Source organism: Chelonia mydas, chromosome 2 (genome assembly GCF_015237465.2).
Source record: "Chelonia mydas isolate rCheMyd1 chromosome 2, rCheMyd1.pri.v2, whole genome shotgun sequence".
Taxonomy (NCBI): Eukaryota; Metazoa; Chordata; order Testudines; family Cheloniidae; genus Chelonia; species Chelonia mydas.
Window position 1 is genome coordinate 116,489,068 of NC_057850.1, and position 24,006 is coordinate 116,513,073.

The following is a 24,006-nucleotide window of genomic DNA, read 5'->3' on the forward strand; positions in this document are numbered from 1 at the left end:
GGTCCCAGGAGGGGGCGGTCAGGGGACAAGGAGAAGGGGGGGTTGGATGGGTCAGAGGTTCTGAGGGGGGCAGTGAGGGGGCGGATAGGCGGTGGGGGGCCAGGCTGTTTGGGGAGGCACAGCCTTCCCTACCCGGCCCTCCACACAATTTCAGAACCCCGATGTGGCCCTCAGGCCAAAAAGTTTGCCCACCCCTGTCTTAAGAGAATTCATGGAAATGGCATACAAGTTTTACCAGATTCTTTTTTCTCCAAGGAGGCTACAAAGGAAATTAGTTTCCCATTCTTGGTTCCTTCTCTTTCTCAGATTTTCTGACATGCAATGAGTATGCTTAGGAAATTGAATTGATTGATGGCAGAATCCCAAAATTCCCATCCTCTTATAATTGCAAAAGAGGCAGTCTCTATCGGAGACAAGAACAGTATATTCCAAGTCTGTGGGTCGATGCTGGGTGGGTTCAGGTTGTTTCTGGTTTTGCCACTCTTCTAAAAATAGTAAAAAAAAAAAAAAAGGCAAGTATCTGAACATCTGTCAAATTGCCTTTTGGAGAAAAAGCCAGAGGGGAAGATGTCTCACTACTATAAAGTTAGTGGGAGCAGTCCCACTCAAAGTGGAGGTGTGTTCTCTATCTCCTCCCTCCCCCTTGGTAAATTTGTGTGGCCACACATTAGCAATACACAGTTAGCAGTGTAATTAAGAAATAAGTATAGCACATGCATGTGTCTAAGTAATTATTGTCACACTGCCTGCTGTGGAACACAGCTAAGAACACCAATTTCAGGTCAGACTGACAGAATACAGGGCATATACCCTCAACCGGTGGGTTAGTCTGTCATAAGACTTAATCAAGCCAGTAACAAAAATGTGTTTCCAAAATACTGTACTGCTTATTATGAAGCCAAAGATAGTTCCCTTCGGGCCCTCTAGCCCCTCATGCACCACCCAGACAAACCAGACTACTATGGTAAATGATTATTAAAACCAAAAATCATATGTATTAACTTCCTCCAGTTTCAGAAAACCAGACACCCCCCTGAGGTCAATATATACTTCAGGATCTTACCAAATACCACACTGTAGTCAATCTTTAGAAAAGTTACTAAAGATTTTTTTAATACACAAAGAAGAGTTATTAAATGGTTAAAGTGAATCACATACATTGCAGATGATGGCAGAGTTTATAGATCAGGAGAATAGCAGTGATGTTAAATCTGCTAGCTTGCAGTAAGTTTTCCTGGATCACCCAAAAGATTGGGGGTCCTCAGTCCATGTTCAAAGCTTCCCTTTGTTAGAAATCATAGTCCAGAGATGTGGAGCAGGCAAGAGGCAAGGACGTGATATCACAGTCTCAAATTTATACCCCCCAGTCCATGTACCTGGAAGGTTACTGGCACAAACATGGGAGTCAGGAATCACATGTTCTGTGTGCCCCTGCTGAGTCATGAGGCATCCATTGTCTACATATTCTCTGAGGCGTGGGGAAGGGGCCCATCGGAAGAGTTGATTTCCCTTAATGGCCCATCAACCATGGCTCACTGGTCTTGATGTAAATCTGTTCTTGTGGGTGTTACCCAGGAACACATGTTGAGATACAAACACATAGCAAAGATTCATACAATGAATACAAAGATTCACATACAATGATAATACATGTGTATAAACAGGGTAACCATTGTTCAACAAATTACAACTTTTCCAGTGATACCTTACAAGGCGTGCTTTGCATAAGATTTATCACAATTGTGCACCAGCATTGATACATCAGTGGTTGCAACAGTGTCAATACATGAGTGGTGATACCAAAACATGGTCATCTTCCTTTTTATACAGTGTCACAATAATACTCTGCATAATGATGAACTACAAAAGCATGCCTTTGAAGAAACAGAATTATGGTAGCTAGATTACAACTATTTCTAAATTATTTTTGTTCTGCTGTGTTCCATTCTGAAACTTGAAGATGGACATAGAGAATTAATGAGAAGCTTTCTGTCATGCCCATGTTAAAACATTCTGTTCCCAGCTGCTGAGAGCAACCAAAAGTCAACAAGAGGTGCAACTTATTGTCATTGATGCACTTCTTAACATATTGGGTTTTTCAGATGTGCCCCCATCATATACTGTTTGCCCTTTGTCCCCCTCCCATTTCTAAAAACTACCCATACAAAAGTAGGAGGAAAAGGCAGCCTTGAACTCTGGAACAGCTTGTATCCTTCTACTGCGGTCTGTCCCCCTCCATCACATCCCACCATCACTCCTTATAGGCAGCTAGGCAATGGTGTGAAGAGAAATGAATGGCCATGCTGTCTGTGTAATTTGTTAAAGGGTGTGTGTGTGTGTGTCGTAAGACCTCTGACAGAGGGATCTCCTTCCAGATTTCAGGGTTTCTCCTGAGTCAGAACTTCTTTAAGCTCTCTGGAGTAACCCAGCTGCTGGGATGTTCTGCCAGGCTCGCATAACTATTGTTCCGCTTTTTATGTAGCATTACTTAGCGCCGCGTGGGAACGTGGGCCAAAAAGCAGCTTGTGAATAATTTTAAACACTGTAAACTCACTTTGGATTTTGGCAAGGGAAAAATATGTGTTTTAGCAACGCAGGGATGCTGATTGTAATGGTTTCCTTCTCTAACTAAAGCCCCTGTGGCCATTCCCTGAGGGTTACAGCAAAGCTTGACTGCAGTTTCTTTTCCTCCTTTGTTACCAACAAAGAGACTTTTGTTTAAATTCAGTGCTAATTCTGGGTCTTTTCAAATGATTTACCACTGTGCGTTTATTATCATCATCTCATTAGAATTCTATCCTCCAGTTGGGAATAGGCCTGGAAATTGCATGCCATGTCAAACTGGTTTTGAAAGACTATTGCAGTCCAGTCATGATACTGAAAGGAAAGTTTATGGGGAGGAGGTGGAGGGCTGTAGTTTGGTTTGGTATGGGGGGGAGGGTGTTGTGTGTTTGTTTTTCACTTTGAATAAATCACATATTTAACTCTCTCTCTCCCTTTTTAATTTATCTTTTGCGGATCCAGTGATTGGAAAATATAGTCAACTTCCAGGCTCAGGTACTGTTTACTAATGTCTATGCAGTGTTTTAGAACTGCTTGCACTCTGACTGGGTGTATCTGAAAGGCCAGAATCACTAAGGATACAGAGCCTGAATGCAGTAACTGCTAGTGTTCATGTGCAAGGTTGCTGTTGAGCTCAATGTCCTAGGGCTCTTCTTGTAGAGCTGGTTGCTTATTTTTACAGCTCCTGTTCAATGCACCTGTGGCTCTGATCAGTTGCAGCATAAGGATTTTTTCTGCAGGTCTGTGGTAGAGATGAGAACATTTTATTTATATCTTCCTCTATTGCAACATCTGCAATGTCTCAACCACAGAATTGTACTAGGTCATGATTAATTCTGGTTGTCTCCATATGGCTACCAGATTTGGGTGGGAAGTGTCCAGTGCCTGAAAAATTGTTTGGAGACATTTCTTGAGCTTTACCTCTTTGTGATGGCTGTTGATAACAAAGTTGGAGGTTGTTTTTACTGCTATTTTTTGGCAATATGTTACGACATTTTTATTTATGTTTTGGGTAGTCGGTACATGGCTTATTAAATATTGATTTAAATAAACGTTGGGGGAGGAGACTCAAACTTGCATCTAAGGTGAATGAGTGACTTAATATGGTATTCTTGTTTTATTTCTTGGGGACTATATACTGATTTTGCTGAGCTCAATTTCCATGTGCATGTGTCTGTCTAACAGGTATGAGTGACAGCGTCAAAGACAAATTCTCTACTGCATTTTCCATTGTGGGTATGTTTTCTTCGCATGCTGTTGGAAGTCTTAGTGTTTTCTTCTGTGCTGAAATCACACCAACAGTAATAAGGTAAGACCATGTTGGGGTGGGGAACCAGTTCAGATGTCCTTACTTTATTAATAATTTATTGTGTAATGCAAACTTTTATTTATGCAAGGTGAAATCTCTAATAATCTGATACTGTCCAATGGACTCTGGGATGTTCTGTAGTTTGAGCAGTCTCTTGGGAGCTACTTTGCATATAAATAAAGAGAGTTTTATTTACATCGCTTCAGACAGTTTCACCCTTTCTCCCATTATGATAATTCAATATTTTAATTAACAACTTGGATGTTGGAATGAAGAGAGTGCTTATAAAATTTGCAGATGACACCAAGCTGGGAGAGGTTGAACTTTGGGCGACATGATTAGAATTCAGAAATATCTTGATAAATTGGACAATTGGTCTGACATCACATAGGAAGGACAAATCAAACACGCACATGCAAAATGGAAATAACTGGCTAGCCAGTAGTATTGCAGAAAAGGATCTGGGGGTTCTCCGTGTCCATCAAGGGTAGGACAAAAAGTAATCATCTCTGTTTGCAGCAAGGAAGATTTAGGTTAGATATTAGGGAAACATTTCTAATTATAAGGATTGTTAAGAACTGGAATAGGTTATCAAGGGAGGCTGTGGAATCCCCATCATTGGAGGTTTTAAAGAACAGGTTAGACAAACAACTTGGTGTAGGTATATTTTATCCTGACTCAACATGGGGGGATTGGCTAGGTGACCTCTTGAAGTGCCTTCCAGCCTTACTTGTCTAAGATTCCTTAATTATCAACAATACTTTTTACATTAAGAATCGCATGAGGCGTTGTAGCTAAATTTGGTTTGATCTCCAGTTCTTCCACTGTGTTGTGCTTCAGTTTTCTTGCAGGCTGTGAAATGACTGTGTGCATGCTAAAAAGGGAAGCCTGTGCTTACGTGCTTTGCTTAATTGGAGTATAACCATTAAAATTATGCTGTTGTCACTTGGTTTAATAAAAAGTACCTCTCAGTATCCCCAGGGGTTTGTGAAAGTAGTAAACGCATGCATAGGTGCCAACTTTTACTTTTCCCCGGGGGTGCTCCACATCCTCTCTGTCTGAGGCCCCGCTCCCACTCTGCCCCCCCTCCCTGAGGCCGCACCTTCGCTCTGCCTCTTCCCACCCCTCTGCACCTCCTTCCCCCAAAGCCCTGCCATCACGCCACCTCTTCCCGCTCCCACTCCACCCCCTCCCCAAGGCCCCTGCCCGCCCGTCGCTTGCTGGTCTCTGCCTCCACCCCATTCCGAGCTGCTGGTGGGTGCTGAGCACCCACTGTTTTTTTTCCATGGCCCTGGAGCACCCACGAGTCGGCGCCTATGCATGCATCTCAAGTCTGCACCCAGGCCGTTGAGAGAGAAGTTTGTCTGGCCCTGTGTGAGTGTTCTAAAGGGGGGAATAGGCACAAGCAGCCCTGATTCCGTCCAGAGAAAGCTTCAGCCAAAATTCAGTGGCAGGTTGGTGAAGAAAAGAGGGGGGGCAACCAGGACAGCTAGCAGTGATAACAGCCCCAGAGGTGATGTCAATGGAACTGCACCTTTCAAAGGTGTATCATTTCCCTCTGCATTCATCCCCTCTCCTCCAGCACAAGTGGTAGCATTATGCCTTTCAAAGGCCGTTTAGTGGTCTGCCTCTTCCCTCACCTCCTCAACACAGGCCTCTCTTAAAGGAGTCAAATAATTTGCCCTAAATATGGCCTTTGATATCCTGGATAATAGTGAAAATGGGAAGTTTCCCAGCCCTTTCTTTGCAATATCAGTTTTCCATTTTATTTATTCACTTCTCTTCTTACAGCATAATCTCATGCACTGGTCATACACTGCATTTGTACATTCTGGATAACAGTTGAAATAGTGCCAAAATGATTTAGGTGCTTTAGGTCCCATTGACTTTCAACTGGATTCAGGCTCTTTAAAAAGGGAAGGTGGGGAGGGGGGTGGGGAGAGAGAGAGAGAGAGAACTTTCCAAAGTGAAATGTCCTTACAATATTTTGTCATCAGTGTAGCAAAGGGTCAAACCTTTCTTTTGTTTAACTCAGTGTTGTTTTTTCCAGCTGTGTGGCGTGAGGTACATATTTCACAAATTACATCATTTTGCAGGGGAAGCTATTGGTTGTAGAGAAGAGAGTGTAAGCTAGTTTGAATCACTAGCTTTTGCTTGCTAAGCAAAACTCACCTTTCATTTGCTATCATAACTATGAAAGGGTTATTTTAGGACATCATTCCAATAGGTTGTGTTCTCTAGTTAGCTTTTCCTAAATTACAGATGAAAACATTTGTGCCTTAGTTATTTTTCTCACAAGAGATGATAAAGTGGAAAAGATTTTCTAGTTAGTCATGAAATTAAAAATTTAAAGGGACACATTAACATGTAATCAAATGCAGTTGTTGGGTTTTTTTAATTGTTTCAGGAATTGTGACTGTTTTTTGACTCTCTGATGATTTTTATGGTTTTACAATAGATTTTTCTTTTTTTGAATTTTCTCCCTGTTATGTGAAAGAACTAAACAGAGAGGAAACTGACCAACTGAATGACTAACCAGAAGAAACAACTAAATGTTGTCAAATGGACAAAGCAAACCAAAAATGTCCTTTTCCTCTAATCCCACACCAAAGGCTCTTAAGCAAAGTAAGCAGTCATGGGATAAGTGGAAATGTCCTCTCAGGGATCAGTAACTGGTTAAAAGACAGGGAACAAAGGATAGGAGTAACTGGCCAGTGTAGAGAGGTAAATAGCAGGGTCCCCCAAAGATCTGTACTGGGACCTGTGCTGTTCAATGTATTCATAAATGATCTGGAAAAGGGTGTGAACAGTGACACGGCAAAATTGGCAGATGATACAAAATTACCCAAGAAAGTTAAACCCAAAGATGACTGTGAAAAGGGATCTCACAAAACTGGGTGACAGGGCAACAAAATGGCAGATGAAATTCAGTGTTGATCAGTGCAAAGTAGCACACACTGGAATACATAATCCCAACTACACATACAAAATTAGCTGTTACTACTCAAGAAACAAATCTTGGAATCATCATGGATAGTTCTCTGAAAACATCTACTCAATGTGCAGTGGCAGTCAAAAAAGCTAACAAAATGTTAGGAACTAGTAGGGAAGGGCTAGATAATCAAACAGAAAATATCATAATGCCACTATATAAATCTATGGTACACCCACACCTTGAACACTGTGTGTGCAGTTCTTGTCACCCCAGCTCAAAAAAGATACATTAGAATTGGAAAAGATACAGAAAAGGGCAACAAAAAATGATTAGGGGGATGTAACAGCTTCCATATGAGGAAGGATTAAAAAGATTTGGACTGTCCAGCTTGGAAAAGAGATGACTGAGGGAGGATATGATAGAGGTCTAATAAATCATGAATAATGTGGAGAAAGTTAACAAGGAAGTGTATTGACCCCTACAGATAACACAAGAACCAGGGGTCACCCCATGAAATTAATAGGCAGCAGGTTTAAAACAAGAGGAAGTATTTCTTCACACAGTGTGCAGCCAACCTGTGGAACTCGTTGCCAGGGGATGTTGTGAAGGCCAAAACTATCACAGGGTTAAAAAAAGAATTAGATAAGTTTATGGAGAATAGATACATCAATGGCTATTAGCCAAGGTGGTCAGGGATGCAACCCTCATGCTCTGGGTCTGACTGCCAGAAGCTGGGACTGGACAGTTCTGTCCATTCCCTCTGACGCATCTGGCACTGACCACTGTCAGCTGACAGGATGCTGGATGGACTGTTGTTCTGAGCCAGTATGACCGTTCTTATATTCTTAGCACATTTCAGACAGAAGTGTGATTGCTAAGCTGATGATATGCCTTTGCTCAGGTGTCATGAAATAGGCATCTGGCCATTTCTCCCTCACGCCCTTTACAGGGCAATTGTCTTTATGAAATACTACCCATAATGAATTGCAATTTGGCAAAGCATCTTATTTTCAGGACTTGACCTATGTTCAACTGATGTTCCAATCAGAGTCTTGTGGGAGGGCATAGTAAGGGAATTGGGGGAGTCATTGGGTTTTTCAAACTAATTCTTTATTCATATTTTGTTTGTGAGGAAAAATAATATCAATATTAAGGTGCTTACAAGTAGATTGGCTGTTGTATGATTGCTACCATGACAATCAATAGCATTTCCCAACACTTCTACACTGTTTTCAATAAGCAAAGGGTTGTTTTTGAATAACTCCAACATCAGGTTCCAAGAATTTATCTTTTCCTGCTAGAATCTACAATATATGTTTCAGAGACCTAAAGACTCTCAGGAATAACACAAATATTTATTGTTGAGATCCTTATTACCCTGACATGTTAATGCTGATCAGCCCTGATTCATCGTTAAAGAGTTCTAATTCCTTGTGCCAAGGAGTTCATTAAAAAGCTCCTTTCCAACACTGAACTAAAGCACTAAATGAAGCTGATAATCCTCCTCCAATAAGCATGATGACAGAGTCACTGAGGGTTGTGCTACTTACCAAAGAGACCAAGGTTTTAGAAAGGAGTTGATTCGGAGACTGTTTTGTTTTCTCCTTTCTTTCCCTCCCCTGCCAGTTTCTAAAAGGGGGAGAACCGTACCGGTTCCTAGACCCCTGAGGATAGGGAGTAACTACGTATTGCTTGGCCTTTGCATTGCTAATATCACTTTCCCTCTCCTTACTGATAGCAGCAGTGAAGAGAAAAGGTATGTGGGAGGAACAGTGGGGATTTTAGCCATCAACCACTGTCCACTGATGGCTCTAACTAAAGTAAATTCCCAGTGGAGTTTAGGGGAGTGGAGATTGCTGAGGTTAAAATCAAATAATCACATCAGGATTTTAAATCACAGCACTTCACACAGTGGAGTAAGACTGGGGCTCTAAGGCACAACTGCAATACAAATAAATAATCTTTTCAATAATTGAAGGGGTTTTTGACCCATTGTCACATCAGACCACTTGCATTAGAAAGGGTCAAATACTTGAGAAAAACTAAGGTGGGATTAAAATTGCTCTTTTGTGCTTCTAAATATTAGAGAGAGGTGCAAGCCATATTCCTGGATTTAGTTTCACTTCAGTGAAGAATTTCTGAGATAATATTTTGCTATTGTTATTTTAAACTCTTATTAGTAAAGTGTTCTGGTGATGTTTAAAGCTCTAGTAGACCAGAAAAAGTTCTAAAATATGAATAGGGAAACCTTTAAAGACTACCAATTTTGAACCAGGCTCTTTCAACGTTTGCACCATTGAGGATTACAAGAGCAGTTTTACAGTCTTATAAATGATCCTCTTGTACTATTCTCGCTCTTATTAGCTTACATAAATGTGAGCAAAGCCTACTCTCTAGTGGTAACACAGAGAATGGCAGAAGTCAAATACAGTAGCTGCTTTCTTAAGATCTGATATGCTGTAATGTAATCTTTGGAGGATATACGTTAATTAAGACTGAAAAAGCCACATGAGGAAGCTATTTTACAAATGGAGAAATTGAGGGAGAGGTTTGATTTGTCCAAGGTGTTGCAGTGTGTCCATTTCAGACGCCCAAACCACAGCTTGAAACATTAGGCCGCAGTCTATTAATATTCAATATGTTAGAGAAAACTGAAACAAAAAACTGCACCATCGCATCTCAGGAAACTTTTTGAGTGAGGAAGAACAATATCTAGGAATCGAGCACCCCAGAAAAGTTCTAAATCCTGCCTGCTGTCACACCACGCATGAGAAAGAAAAGTGAACTACAGAAGTGTGCTGCACTTCTCAACAGAGCTGTTTCATTGCTTCACTCATGCGTGTCTATTGTACATGTCAGCGAGGAAAACATCTGCAAATGTTGAACTGACATTATTTTAGATTATAAAAAAATGCAGCAAAAAATAAATAGTATAGTGTTTTCAAGCACTGATAGTGCTCCCTGATTTTGTTTCTAGTATACATAGTGCAACCTACAGTGAGAGAATATCTCTCTGACTTCAACTACAGTGCTTCTTGACATACAGTGAACCTAAAATTGTTCCTTCTCCCTTAGTTTTCCTTGCAATGCATTTAAATTCCTCATTTAAATGCCTTTAAAATCCGGGTGAGCATTTTTTTTCCCAGTCTTTGAGGTACAATACTGAATAGATGACGGGTTCTCAAATTGGGGGTCATGACCCCTCAAGGGGTCGTGAGGTGGTTCTGTGGGGGTCACAAGCTGTCAGCCTTGAGTCCACATTAAATTACATTTTAATTAACTCCCTTGTTTTTAATTGGGGGGGGGAGGGCGCGGCATGGCGTCACACTCAGAGGCTTCCCATGTGAAAGGGGTCACCAATACAAAAAGTTTGAGAACCACCGACGCTGTGGACCTGATTCCCCATTGCCCTGCCCCTAGCGTAGTCATGTGCACCAGTACAAAATGAGCATATCATGCTGCTGTGGTAGAATTTTACACCCTCTTTGCACTAATGTAAATGACTGCACAATGTCCAGGGCAAAGGAGAATCAGCCCTTTGTCACTATTGCACCAATTTGGGGTGTGGTCCTGCTAATACGTCTGCATTTGAATACCTAGTCCTGTGGGACTACCCAGGCGAGTATAAATTCAGAAAGTTACTTAAATGTGACACGGGGGATTTAATTGCAGAAACAATAGATTTAGGTAGGTTTTAATTTTTCAGTGAAAAGTTGGCTAAAGCTTAATGCCAGACCCCAAAATTTCTACTACCAACACAAAATCCAGTAAACCCTGCAAAAATCTAGTTTCTTCTATAAAAGCCTGGGAAAATCACTCTTTGTCTCTGTAAAGTGAAAGGTAGATAATTAAACATTGCAAGGAGGGATTGCTTTGCTCTTGTCTGCTGGTCTGAGCAGAATATTTTTGGTGTCCTACACTTCCTGCACTTAAGCAGCTAAGCTGTAAATCCATGGATACTGAAAAGATCCGGGATATGGGGATTAGCTTTTGAGCAAGATGGCTGGTGGTCAGAGAAAATCTAGAAGTCAGAGATTTGTAGTGCTGGGTTTGATTTATATCATAGTGTATAACCTATATAATGGTAATAAAAAAGTAGCAGTGCAGATTATCTCCGAATTTGAAGTTTTAGTTGTGTGGAAAAGGGAGGAAGTTGAGCACGGGGAGGACTGGAACATGTTGACTCACAGGAAAGTACTGTCTGTGCACCAAGGACACAGAATTTAAATGTAATGGGGCAGTATGCAGGTATCAGGCCTTGAAAGGGTACCACAGAGAGTGTCATGGGTCCTGAGATCATCATGCTGCTGCAGTAGTGGAGTGACACAGACACAGAAGCTGTGGCTGACAGGTGACTGAGTTCTGTGCTGAGAGTGAGGGTGCGGGAGCACAGCAGAGAAAAGTGCAAAAGAAAATGGGAGTTACTGGGAAACCTGCTACTGGGTTTCAGGGCAGCGGAGAGATGAGCCCTATCCAGTAGCCTGAGGGAGAACCTAAAGTAGTTGTTGCTGCACTGAGGACCCATTGTAAGGTGAAACCAGTCCTGGGAACAACTGCTAAGGGTCAAAGCTGCTGTTAGAGAAAAGTGCCTGAGGGAATCCATCTGCATCTGGAACAGCCATTCTACCTAGACTGTAGGGCTGGAATTTTCAAAGGGGCCCAAAGGGTTAGTTCTGATTTGCAGGCATGCTGAGCGTTTACAGCTGCACTTGAGGTCAGTGGGAGCTGTGCTCTGAAGATATGAAGCGCTATGTAAGGATAAGTACTCTGAAAGATCAGGTCCTAAGTGTCTCAGATTGGGCAACCAAAATTAGTGTATACTTTTGATCTTAACCTCTCTGCATAGGTGGCAGCTCCCCCTCCTCCCCATGCCTCCTGCCCGCCGCAATCAGCTGTTTCACAGCATACAGGAGGTTCTGGGGGGCGGGGGGAGCGAAACTGGGCAGGCAGAGGCGGAGCGGGAGGTGGGAAGAGGTGGGGGAGGAAGAGGCGCAGTGGGGGTGGGCCTTGAGGGAAGGGGTCGAGTGGGGGCAGGGCCTGGGGCAGAGCTGGGGGTCCAGCACCCCCCAGCACATTGGAAAGTCGGCACCTGTGTCTCTCTGTGCCATAATTCCCCATCACTAAAATGAGGATAATGATCCCCCCCCCCCCACCTCACAAGAGTGTTGTGATTTATTTTCACAACATTTAATGTTTGTGGAGCCCTCAGATAGCATTGTGATGAGCACCATAGAAAAGCCTATGAGGACATTTAAAATTGACTCCAGAGCTGGGTTTGAATAGGGAGAAGTGGTCCATACATTGAACAGTGAAGAGAAAACAAAATTTTGAAGAGCTGCTCATTCAGTGAACACCATCATTCTGTGCACTGAGTGAGGCAGGGATCCTGTGGAAACAATAAAATGTGATCATGTAATTCATGACTGTATCGTAATGTTTACACAAAAGGGGACCGAATTAAGGTTGCCCAGGTAACTTTAATTCTGATATTTCCTAACTTTTTTGAGTACTTGACTTTGCAACCTAAATAGGGTTTATTTTACAGTGTTTTTGTGTGTGTAATCTAAGGGCACCTCTACACCAAAAACTTAAGTGGAGTTATATTAGGTCAATTTACAGTCACTGGTGCATGTCTACACTACCCTCCTTGGATCAATGGTGTGTGTCCTCACCAGGAGCTCTTCCACCGACCTAAGAGGGGCAGTGTGGAGAGCTGAGAGCCTGGTCTCTCAGGTCTGCTGGTAGCTCCCTGCTGGAAGCCTGGCTGCCCCATAGGCTCCTGGGCTCCCAGCAGACTGCTCCCCACCCCGGCTCCCTGTTCCCTGCCGGGAGTGTGGTCCGGCTGCCCAGGGCTTCTCGCCCCAGCTCCCAGGCTGGAGAGCAGGGCTCTAGCTGGAACTGTGAAACTGACAAGAGAGCTAACAGCTAATGTAAGTAATGCAGTGTCTACACAGACAATGTCGCCCTAACTACACCGACATAAGCGCTACGCCTCTCATGGAGGTAGAGTTATGATGTCAGTGTAGTAGGGCACTTACATCAGCGGGATAAGGCTGTAGTGTAGACACTGACATATTTAAGTCGACGTAAGCTGCCTTACGTCAATCTAATGGTATAGTGTAGACCAGGCCTAAGTATATGCCAGTGTTCGTTATAGTGTAATGAATTATTTATAACAATGGTTTGGCTTAATAAATGCACCTTTTTGTAATCTCAAAACATTTCAGAAATGCTAATTAACCTTCACAACACCTTTGGTAGGTATTATCTCCATGTTTCAGATAACATTGCTCTGCCTCAGCTTCCCTACGTGACTCGTCCAAAATCACACAGTCAGGAACAACTCTTGACTTCCTGTCCTCTGTTCTGACCACTAGACAGTGCTCTTTTTTAAAAAAAATCTACATTTTCTGACTGTCCCAAAGTATTTGCATCCAACACCACAGCGCTTTATAGAAGAGGGATTTCAGAACCTAGTATTTCTTATAGCAGATCAAATCTAATATCGTGTCTCCATCAGTGGCCCATGTAAAATACGGCAGAGGCAGCAAAAGCCCCCCCTACACTGAATAATGCACCTGTTATTTGTTACTGGGCTTCCTTTGGTCTTCTCTAAACTAGAGATATTTATCATGCTAAGGGAAGTGTGGTTTCCATAGCATGATTGGACATATCTGCATGGGGGAAATTTCTACAGAGTTGTCTACACACACAAGTTTTACCACTTTAATTATAAGGGGTACAGCTTCACCACCCCACCCTCTTTGTGTGGACAAAGTTATGCTGGTATAAAGGTATTTTTCTATAGTAGATTTCAAACTGCTTTACAAAGGAGGTCAATATAGAGTCATAGACTTATTGCCAGAAGGGACCATCAAATCATCTTGATTGACCTGTACATCTCAAGCCACTAACCCTGCCCAGTTGTCACTACAATGATCTGAATAACCTGCATTAGACTGAATTATTCCAGCTTTCCAGATACTATTGTGTGCCATAGGCAGAGAATAGAGGGACTGAGGTGCTCCAGTGCCTGAGGCTCCTGCAATGGCAGGGAATTGATTGGTGAGATACAATTATCCCCATTGTACAGATGAGGAGACTGAGACATGGAGAAGTTAAGTGAAGTTCCCAAAATCACCCAGCAGACCAGTGGCAAAGCCAGGACTAGACTCTTCCCGTGTGGGATTGGGAATAAACAATCCGAGACTAAAGCAATTTATAGCCGTATAACTGCATCCCTGCTAGGAGCCATACCTGTCGAACTATTTCAGTCAACAGTCACCCCCCCCCCCCCCCCCCCAACAAAACCAGGACCATAACTGTGTGTAATCAGGCCTGTTTTTAAAATAGTCTACACTATGACTGTAAATTAAGTATAGATTGGCCTGACCCACTTTTAATGAAACGCTGTCAAGATCGCATTGGACTCTGGTTCTGTACAAGCAGGGCGGACTGCCTTAAATCATCTCATCAGGTCTACACAATGGCTCTAATAGGGTTAAAACCGGTTAGAAAATTTCCCCAGCACAAAGATGCCCATTGTGACCGTGCACAACAATGCTCCAGGTACTTGACATGGGTGTGAAACACGGCTTGGATTGGACTTGCTTTCAGTAGGGCCAAGTGTTAGTTTAGGCCGAACCATTTCAGCCTGCATCAGTTTAGTGACAGCGTGGGCAGCACTGAGTCGGTTCAGACCGAAGCCATTCAAGTAGTTCACCTACTGCCGTCCCACAGTGCGCAGGAGACCTTTCAGAATCTGCTGGACTCCGTCATTGCTGGGAGCTGCGCTGGGCATTGTAGCTCGGGTACCTGGAGAACGCTGCAAGTGAGACTGTTTGTAGCAGCTCTGGGGTGAACCTGGGCCAAAGGAGCAATGGGTCAAACGTGAACATGGACGCACTGAGCCATCTGCACTTCATGCAGGGCAGTTCATTTAGGAACAGATCAGGTGGCTGGTGTAGGCAAAGTCGTCAGGCTTTGAGAATGAGGATGTAAGCTTTGCTGACCTCTGCGGCCACTGCTTGTGTTTTTGTTTGGTTGGTTTTTGGTTTTTTTTTTCAAATACACAGCTGCTGTGTTCTGTATGTGTTGAGACTGTTTGTCTTTGTAGGGGAGGTGGACTCGGACTTGTCCTGGCCAGTGCAGGCTTTGGTATGCTGACTGCACCTATAATGGAGCTTCATAACCAGAAAGGCTACTTTCTGCACCATGTGATCTTCGCCTGCTGTACGCTCATTTGCATCATCTGTATTCTTCTCTTGCCGGAGAGCAAGAACCAAAACCTGCCTGAGAACATCCCAGACGGCGAACACTACACCAGGAAGCCCCTCCTGCCACACAAGAAAGGGGAGCAGCCTTTGCTTCTGACAAACTCTGAACTCAAGGATTACTCTGGCCTCCATGATTCGTCAGCTGTGGGCGACGGGGTGTCCGAGAATACCACTGCCAATGGGATGTAACTGGGCGGATTTTTTTATTTTATTTTATTTTATTTTTTTTGGGAAGAGCACTTTGGGTGGAGGTGTTTTGCATAGGTTTGCAGACCAGTGATGGAACAGATGGATACATGGGGGAATTCAACTCTGCTGCTAAAGTCATTTATTGTAGGAATCTTCAACTGGTTTGCAAATTACTTTTGAAAAGGTTATGGGGGAAAATAACGCATCTGAGAAAAGAACTGGCCGGAGATAACCCTTCCAAACTTTCCTTTCCTGGAATTAAATGTTTGTATTTATTTTGATTATCATTTTAAAGAAGCACTTTACTCCCCTTTCCTTTCATTGATCACATGAATGAAGCCATCTTATTTCAAGAGGTGCAGCCATTCCAAAAAAAGAAATGGTGTGATGTTTTCTGTTTTCATTTTTGTTTTTTGTGTTTTGTTAAAGGAAAGAGGTATCTCTGCTGCAAAGTTGAATCCACTGAAACTTACACGAGCATAACATTAGCTCTGCCTCTCTAGAAAGTCAAATCCCCCAGGTTGCCTGCTCTGTTTGTACAAACAACACAAAACCTGTTGTGATTCAAACTCTGACTGCATTTGATTTAGCATAAATTAGGTTTTGATAGTGTTCCCATATGTATTTAAAAGTTATTTTCTAAATTAGAGTTGATTTTGTACTGTAGTTAAAGCAGTCAGCAAAATACTACACAAATTAGCTTAGTTTTTTCAATCAGGATCAGCCTTATACATTATCACAGTCAGCTCTTTTAGAGATTTCCTGCAAGTGATTAATAATAATATAAACAATGGAAATGTGTTGACCAACAGTGATAAAATTAGTTTTTACCAAGAATGGTTTTAACTAACAGGAGGTCCAGTATCTGTGTCCTAGTGATCCAGAGAATATTTCTGGTTAAAGGAGACAAAATGTAGGAGTATTGGCTACAATCTGAAATGCTTGCTCCAAAAGGGAGTTTAGCTGAAATTTCCACGAGTACAAGAGCTGTGACATTGCATGCCCTGATTGTTTAAAGCCTATTCTTATTTAAATGGATAAATATTTGAGTGACTATTAGAAGAAAAGGGAATGAATTGATTATTTAAATAAATACTGAAGATGAAAAAAAGAAAGGGCTGTTTAAAATGTTACTTAAGTAGAGGTCAAGAGGGCACTCCTTATGAAATGGGTCGTCTTTAATTATACATTTTAAAACCTCCTGTCCAAGCCAGAGTTGTAATTACTATATATTTTCCTGTCTCCTGTTTGCTATTTCTGACCCAAGAATGTGCTCTTGTAGACTCTCCCTTTAAAAAAAACAAACAAAAACACTATAGGATGACTTGTTTGATTAAAGTAATTTAAAATGCCTCTGCTTAGTAAAGTAAGAAGCAAATCGTTCATTTATTGTAAAGATGGCTTCTTGATAATAGCTGGGTGACCTCCTTCTTCCAGTCCCCAAGCCAGCAACAGATTTGCATTGGCCATCAGATTTTGATTCTTGTTGTGTGAATGTCTTAAGGATCTAGTTAATACAAGGACATTCTGAGCTTAAAAGCGCTTTTGTATCATTGTTAACAGTACCCCCACCGCTAACTTCCTTGCCTTGTCCACGCAGGCTATGCATTTTTGATTTGCCCAGTGGTACAGCCATTTAAATGAACAGAGCAGCAGGATGTGTAATGTTGTATTGAGCATCCATATGATTGCCACTTTGTTTGATGGACATCTTGCATTCGTAGGCATGGAAAGGCTAATCTGCACTTTCCTCTTCTTCCCTGCCCCTTCTTTTGCTCTATATATTGTCTGTTAACTACTGTACCTACTACTTACATCCTCCATTAGGCTGCCTTTGTCCTCTTGTAACCCACACGAAATCAGCAAGTCTGTGAGCAGTGTACTAAGCCGCACAGCCGCAGATGCTGATGAGTGCAAGAGGACGAGCAGGTCTGGAGAAGTGACAAAGATTGTTGTGGTTGGAAAATCAATGTTGTCTTAAAGCTGCTAACTTTTGTACAGAGGATGTGGACATTTGGGTTCTTTTGGAACCACATAAGAAACACTGGACCAGTTGATGGTAATTTTGCCTGGAGTTACGCTACTGTTTTCATCGTAGTTAGACTTGCTGTGACCGCAACAGACCAATTTTTCTTACACTCTCTAGTTACTGAAGGGTTTGAAAGTGGCCACCTCTCCTTCGTTTTGTTCTGCGTTCAGATTTTTGCAGTCTGCATTCACCTTGAAAATAAGGCCTTTCAGTTTGTGCAGTATTCATGTGCCAAATTTGTGTAATACCTTTTGCCTTTTATATGAAGCTTGTTACAAGCCACATATCAGGAGAAGTGGGTTTATATCAAAATCTAGAAAATAAAACAAATAATCATCAAGGGAAGGGGGCCTTGACGCAGGAGAGCAATAGAGAGAGCAGAAGATTGTTTGAAATCGGGCATGCACATAGGCTCAGAGCTGTTACGCAGCACCTTGCAATCCATACACCATAGAACAGCTTTTCAGTTCACGATCTCCGTGCATATATACTCAGGCTACAGTACAAACCATGTCGACCTTTCACAAGCCTGTTAGACGGACTGCATTTAGCACTGTTATGGTCCTGGTGTGTCATCGCTGTTGTCCACAGCACTTTATAGTTTCCTATTCTGGTGTTTGCTCTTTCATTACAAACAGTCCCAGCAAAAAGAACTGTTTAAACATATCAGCCTATTTAAATAAGAAATAAATACATTAGGTGACAGGAGCACTTGGCAATTTTTTTTAAGTTAATTTTTGTGAAATTGACTTTTGTATTTTGTTTTGTTTTTTAATTTGCCTGAGATGAGGCATTTGGTACTGGTCCTTTAAAATGAGGTCCCAACACCTATGGTTTGCTTGACTCAGCCATGGCAAAAACAGTAAGTGATAGTCTGTCTCGGTAGCTCTGTTATAGCTCATTTGAGAGGAAGAAAGCCTGTTTTTTAAACAGATATGAGCCATCAGCTTTTGTGGAGTGTATCTGAGGCTGGAAAGTTTCTGGGGAGAGACAGACAGGTACTAAACGATGCAGGAGGTTATAAACAAACATCAGTTTCCTAATGTGTTCTCTCCGGTTCTTTGTACGGTTGGGTACTCTGGCAATTTTTTAACAACTGTCTGTCAAGCCATAAGCTTCTCAGTCATGGTTCTCCACAGCGCAGAGGAAACACTTTTCTCAGCCGACTACTGTTCCCAGTCAATGCAACAAGGAAAACATTCAAAGCTTTGCTGTCCGTTTAGGCCCATTTCTTTCCATGAGCCCTCAGTTATTCTAGCCCACTAGTGGGGTTTTTAGTTACCATTTAAGGGGTGTGTGTTTGTTTTTGTTTTTAGAATTTTTAAACAGAATGTGAAAATGGCATTACACTTGATCATTTTAAGGGGTGTTTTTTTCAGCAATGTTTCTGTTGCTAAACACACTGAAAATAGATAAGACGGGAAAAACCATGTAATCTCTTTGCCACTTTTGAAAAGTGTTGTTTTGGTTAAGCAGGGTTTTGTTTTGTTTTAACATGGAAGTATTTTTCTTAAATGATGCCACTTCCTGGAGCCAAATGCTTCAAGAGCACCAAATTGGAAGCAGAAGTGCCATTAAATGAACTCTGTGAATGTCAAGTCAAATTGCACCTGTAGCTAGCACATAAAGACAACACTTAAGTGCGGGTTAATCTCCCACGCTTTAACTTAAAAAAAAAAATCCTCATTTTAACTGTATTGTGTGAAATGTCTTGGGAAAGGAGTACAGTGTGTTTATGTCTAGTGGATGAGACTTCCCTCCCCCCCCCTCAGTTTCTGATGAAGTTTTATTAAAGAATGGTGTTACTGTATGTTTTGATCATGAGTAGTCTGGTGGTGCTTATTCATAGCACAAGCGTAAATCAAGTACTGAAAACAGTCTTACAAGCTAAATGTCTGCATGATGTTACATCTGTTGTACCTACTGAAAAACTTTGTATGTAAATGTACAGAAATAAAAAGGTGTTGCCCCATTAGCATACTTCCTTTTGAATGTCTTTCTTGCCTTCGGTGCGATGAGTGTTTAGTGCTGTGCTTTCCAAAACACCCCCGCTTCTGAAGGAGTTGGATGAAATTTTTAAAACCTCCCATAACAGCCCTAACCCTTTTTTTTTTTTTTTTTTTTTTTTTAAATAAAGGATTCTCTAAGGGTGCTTCAGCCACCACATGCTGCCTTAAGGTTGGGCTTCAAGGAAGAGGATATGTTGCAGCTGAAGCAGTTCTGCTGCTCAGTTCCATTTGCAGAAAAGACACAGCATGATCCACGGCCCTGGGACTCAGAAGACCAGGATTCTGTTTCTGACTTGCTGCGCAGCCTCGGGCAAGTCATTTCACTCATCCATGCCTGTTTCTCCTCCCATGCTTCGTCTGTCTTGTCTGTGTAGACTGTAAGCTCTTCAGGACAGGGGACTGTCTTACTCTTTGTACAGTACCTCTATGCAGTACTGTAATCTTACGGTTGCTAATAAAATTGATCTCTTCTGGGTTCTAGAGTCCACATGGAAGGAACCAAACAGTGTTGACTTTAGTTGGGGATAGACAAAGCATCCTTTTACAATAGGTTATTTCTGGGATCTAGCTGTATACAATAAGTAACATTTTTTACCTTCATAATTTTAGACCAGTCTGGATCCTGAAGTGCTCTCCCCACTGCTACTGAATTTGGCTAAAATATCAAGGCAAAAATATTGTTTACCTTAGTTGGCTACTAACCCAGAGGTCAGGCCAGCTGACTCTGTGTCTCGAGATGTCATCCGGTGCTTTAGTCAAACCTGAGAAGACAGCTGGCTTCAGGAAGATGAAGACCGCATACAGTTTGACAGCTTTGGCTTGAGTATCACTGGCATATGCTATGAGGCTTGGGGAACCTTGATTGGTGATTGCATTGTCACCTATACTATTGATGTATGTATGCATTCATTCACCGTGATTTCACAGAGGCTGGGAGCTGCTTTCACATCAGGAAAGCTGATTTGGTACATTTCATTTAGTTTTCCATTGCCTATATTGTCTGATTCCCTCAGTATATTATTGCTGTTTCCTTGCAAGCATCTGGCAAGGAAAAGGGCAACTCATCCTTCTCACTTGCCTAAGGCAAGTGAGGTTGACACCATGACCCAAACTGTCATGAGGGCTCTGCTGAGTGAAACTGAGACCCAATTTACATGTAGAAAATCATGCTGCATTTATGTCGCATTAGGGCCATATTTATCCCTTCCCCCACTAGGACTAGAGAAAAAGGAGCCTTCCCACATCTGTTGTGCATATTGCAAAAGACCCAGGGACAATCGCAATCTCTGCACTTTTAGGAGCACAAGGACAGCTCTCTGCAGGGCCACACATTGCTCCAAAGAGGGTGGGGGTGGTCCAATCCGCCTCAACTAGCCAGGGAGCACCCTGCACTATCCAAAGGGATGCTTCAGCATACATGCTCCTACCTGAACACCGGTGGGGGGGGGGGGGGGGCAAGAAGGGAAAGTACAACCTGAGAGACAATCTCTCTCAGCTCCTCCGGGGCAATGCTGGCTCCATATTATGCCAGTGTGAGGCAGTATACTCCAGTGGCTAGGGCACATGACTGGGAGTCAGGAGATACGGGTTCCTCGCTTTGACACTGACCTGCTGTCTGACATCTTGCATGTCATTTCATCTCCCTGTGCCTTTGATTCCCCTCTGACCCTCTGCCTTGTCTATTTAAGACTTTAAGCTCTGAGGTAGGGGCTGTCTCTGATTGTGTGTGTGTGTGTATATAGTGCCAGGGGTCCTACACTCAGTTGGGGCCGCAACTTGGTGCTATAATACAATTTGTTAAATCATATTGACTCTGGCTAATTATAATTTAACCATTAGCGTATACGCTCTTGAGAAGAATTCACGCGCTTTGTGGCCAGCAAAACAATGCTTGATGAGGATGGAGTTTGTACTGTTCTGTCTAAAATGCATTGCTTAGAAACACAGGTGGTGAATGGTGACCAGGGAATGAGACCACTTAGTATAGTGCATAAATACACAACAGGAAAGTTAAGGCTGCTGATCTGAACTCAGTTTCCAGGCTTATCAATAAAATCACAACCTTAGCTCTGAATTAACACAGCTTTTGGTTGATCATAGAAGTGTAGGATGGGAAGGGACCTAAGAGGTCATTTAGTCCAGTCTCCTGCACGCAAGACAGAACTAAGTAGTAACTACTGACAGGTGTTTGTCTAACCTGTTGGTAGAAACCTCCAATGATGGAGATTCCACAACCTTCCTAGGTAATTTGTTCCAGTGCTTAACTGCCATGACAATTAGTAAGTTTTCCTAATGTCCAACCTAAACTGCCTGTGCTGCAATTTAATCCCATTGCTTCTTGTCCTATCCTCAGAGGTTAAGGAGAATAATTTTTCACCATCCTCCTTGTAACAACCTTTTATGTACTTGAAATTGTTATGCCCCAACCCCCCCAGTCTTCTCCAGCCTAAACAAACCTAATTTTTTCAATTTTTTCCTCATAGGTCATTTTTTCTAGATCTTTAATCATTTTTGTTGCTCTCCTCTGGACTTTCTTCAATTTGTTCACATCTTTCCTGAAATCTTGCACCCAGAACTGGACATAGTACTCCAGCTGAGGCCTTATCAGCATGAAGTAGAATGGAAGAATTACTTCTCCCAGAATGATGTTTGCTGCTTTTTTCTTTTTTTTAAATAAAGTGTTACACTGTTGACTCATTTAGCTTGTGATCCACTGTAACCCCCAGATCCCTTTCCTAGGCAGTCATTTCTCATTTTGTACGCATGCAACTGATTGTTCCTTCCTCAGTGGAGTACTTTTCATTTGTCCTTATTGAATTTCATCCTCTTTATTTCAGACCATTTCTCTAATTGTCCAGATCATTTTGAATTTTAATCCTGTACTCCAGAGCACTTGCAACCCTTCCCAGCTTGATACTGTCCACAAACTTTGTAAGTGTACTCTCTATGCCATTATCTAAATCATTGATGAAGACACTGGACAGAAGTCGACCACCCCACTCAATGTCCTTCCAGTTAGACTGTAAGCCACTCATAACTACTCTCTGGGAATAGTTTTCCAACCAGTTATGCACCCACCTTATAGTAGTTCCATCTAGGCTGTATTTCCCTAGCTTGTTTATGAAAAGGTCATGTAAGACTTCTGATACTGTCTCACTAAAATCAAGATATATCTACCCCTTCCCGCTATCCAGAAGGCTTGTTACCTTGTCAAAGAAAGCTATTAGGTTGGTTTGACATATTTTTGTTCTTGACAAATTGATACAGTTACTTATCTTCTAAGTGTTTGCAAACTGATTACTTGATCCATTATCTTTCCAGATACTGGTCTCTCATTCCCTGGGTTCAACTGAGGCCAGGTGAAAGCATAGGTTTTGGTCCTTACCTTCATACTCTTATTGTAGAAACAATGTATTATAATTTATTTATCAAAAAAACTCTGAGCAGAGACTAGATATAACCAGAGGTTGAAGTTGTATTCTCTAAATAAGCATTATTTGCTATATCTACTTTTTAACTACTGATCATAAAGCCATAATAAACTAGGCTGAGATGGCTTTTCTAGAGCCTGCCAGCTTCTTTGTTTCCAGGGAGCTATTCTAGCAGCATTAATATTTTATACTTACAGCAGAGACTTTCCATGCACTCCAGTGTGAGGTTTGTTACTTTACAGATGGGGAAACAGGTTATGCAACTTCCTCACTGTCACAGAGCAAGTCAGGGGTTAGACGGAAATAGAATTCGTGTCTCCTGACCTTCAGTGCCCCACTGTTCAATCATGAGAAAATTCTGTCTTTGTGCTACTAGAACTTAAACCCTCAGGCTCTTTTAGGTAAGATTCTCACACACTACTTCAGAAACTCCCTTTTAATAATAGCTTGCACATGTATAGCATCTTTCACTTAAGGATTTGAAACTGTTATTTAAGCTTTGAGAGATAACAAAGCACAGAGGGCTCAGTGAAGGGAAAGATGAAAAAATCCTAATTTCCAGCCCATTCAGCATATTGACAACGATCACTGGGAATAAAGACTCATCTCTACAGCCATCAGGTTTCCACCGGTCCCTTACATCAGTGTTTTTCAAACCGTGGTATGTAAGGCGCTGGGTCACCTTGCTTTGGTCAGCACCACCAACCGGGCCAGTAAAAGTCCCGTCAGCGGTGCTGCCTTGCTAAGGCAGGCTAGTGCCTACCTTTTCCAACACCACGCTGCACCCTAGAAGTGGCCAACAGCAGGTCCATCTTCTAGGCATGCGCCCTGCCCCCGCCTTGAGCACTGTCTCCACACTCCATTGGCCAGCTCCCAGCCAATGTGAGCTTGGTGGGGGGGGCAGAGCCACTTGCAAGCCTCTGCCTAGGAGCCAGACCTGCTGCTGGACACTTCCAAGGCGCAGCACAATCCACAGTGTACCCTGGCTGCACCATTGAAAAGGAGCCAGCAGAGGTAAGTCTGTGCCCCAACCCTGCACCCACATCCCCAGCCCTGAGCCCCCCAAAACCTGGAACCCCTTCCTGCACCCCAAACCCCTCATCCCCAGCCCTGAGCCCCACCTGTGCCCCAGCCCAGAGCCCCCTCCCACACCCTGAACCCCTCATTCCCAACCCTCTTCCCAAGCTCTGAGCCCCTCCCACACCAAACCCCTCACCCCAGCGCCATTGGGTCGCAGGCATCAACAATTTTCTTCAACTGGGTCCC

At 42.5% G+C, this 24,006-nt stretch overlaps 1 protein-coding gene across 4 annotated transcripts in view; it reads left to right on the plus strand.

Annotated features, from left to right (window-relative positions):
* Nucleotides 1-19,280, plus strand: part of SLC22A23 (solute carrier family 22 member 23) — a 179,439-nt gene extending 160,159 nt beyond the window's left edge. For all 4 annotated transcript variants that reach the window (XM_043540179.1, XM_043540180.1, XM_037893218.2 and 1 more), the window contains 3 exons: nt 3,025-3,057; nt 3,748-3,871; nt 14,923-19,280. In XM_043540179.1, coding sequence (XP_043396114.1) covers nt 3,025-3,057; nt 3,748-3,871; nt 14,923-15,271 — 506 coding nt within the window. In that variant the 3' untranslated portion in view covers nt 15,272-19,280. The remainder of the gene's footprint in view (nt 1-3,024; nt 3,058-3,747; nt 3,872-14,922) is intronic.
* The last annotated feature ends 4,726 nt before the right edge of the window (nt 19,281-24,006 follow it).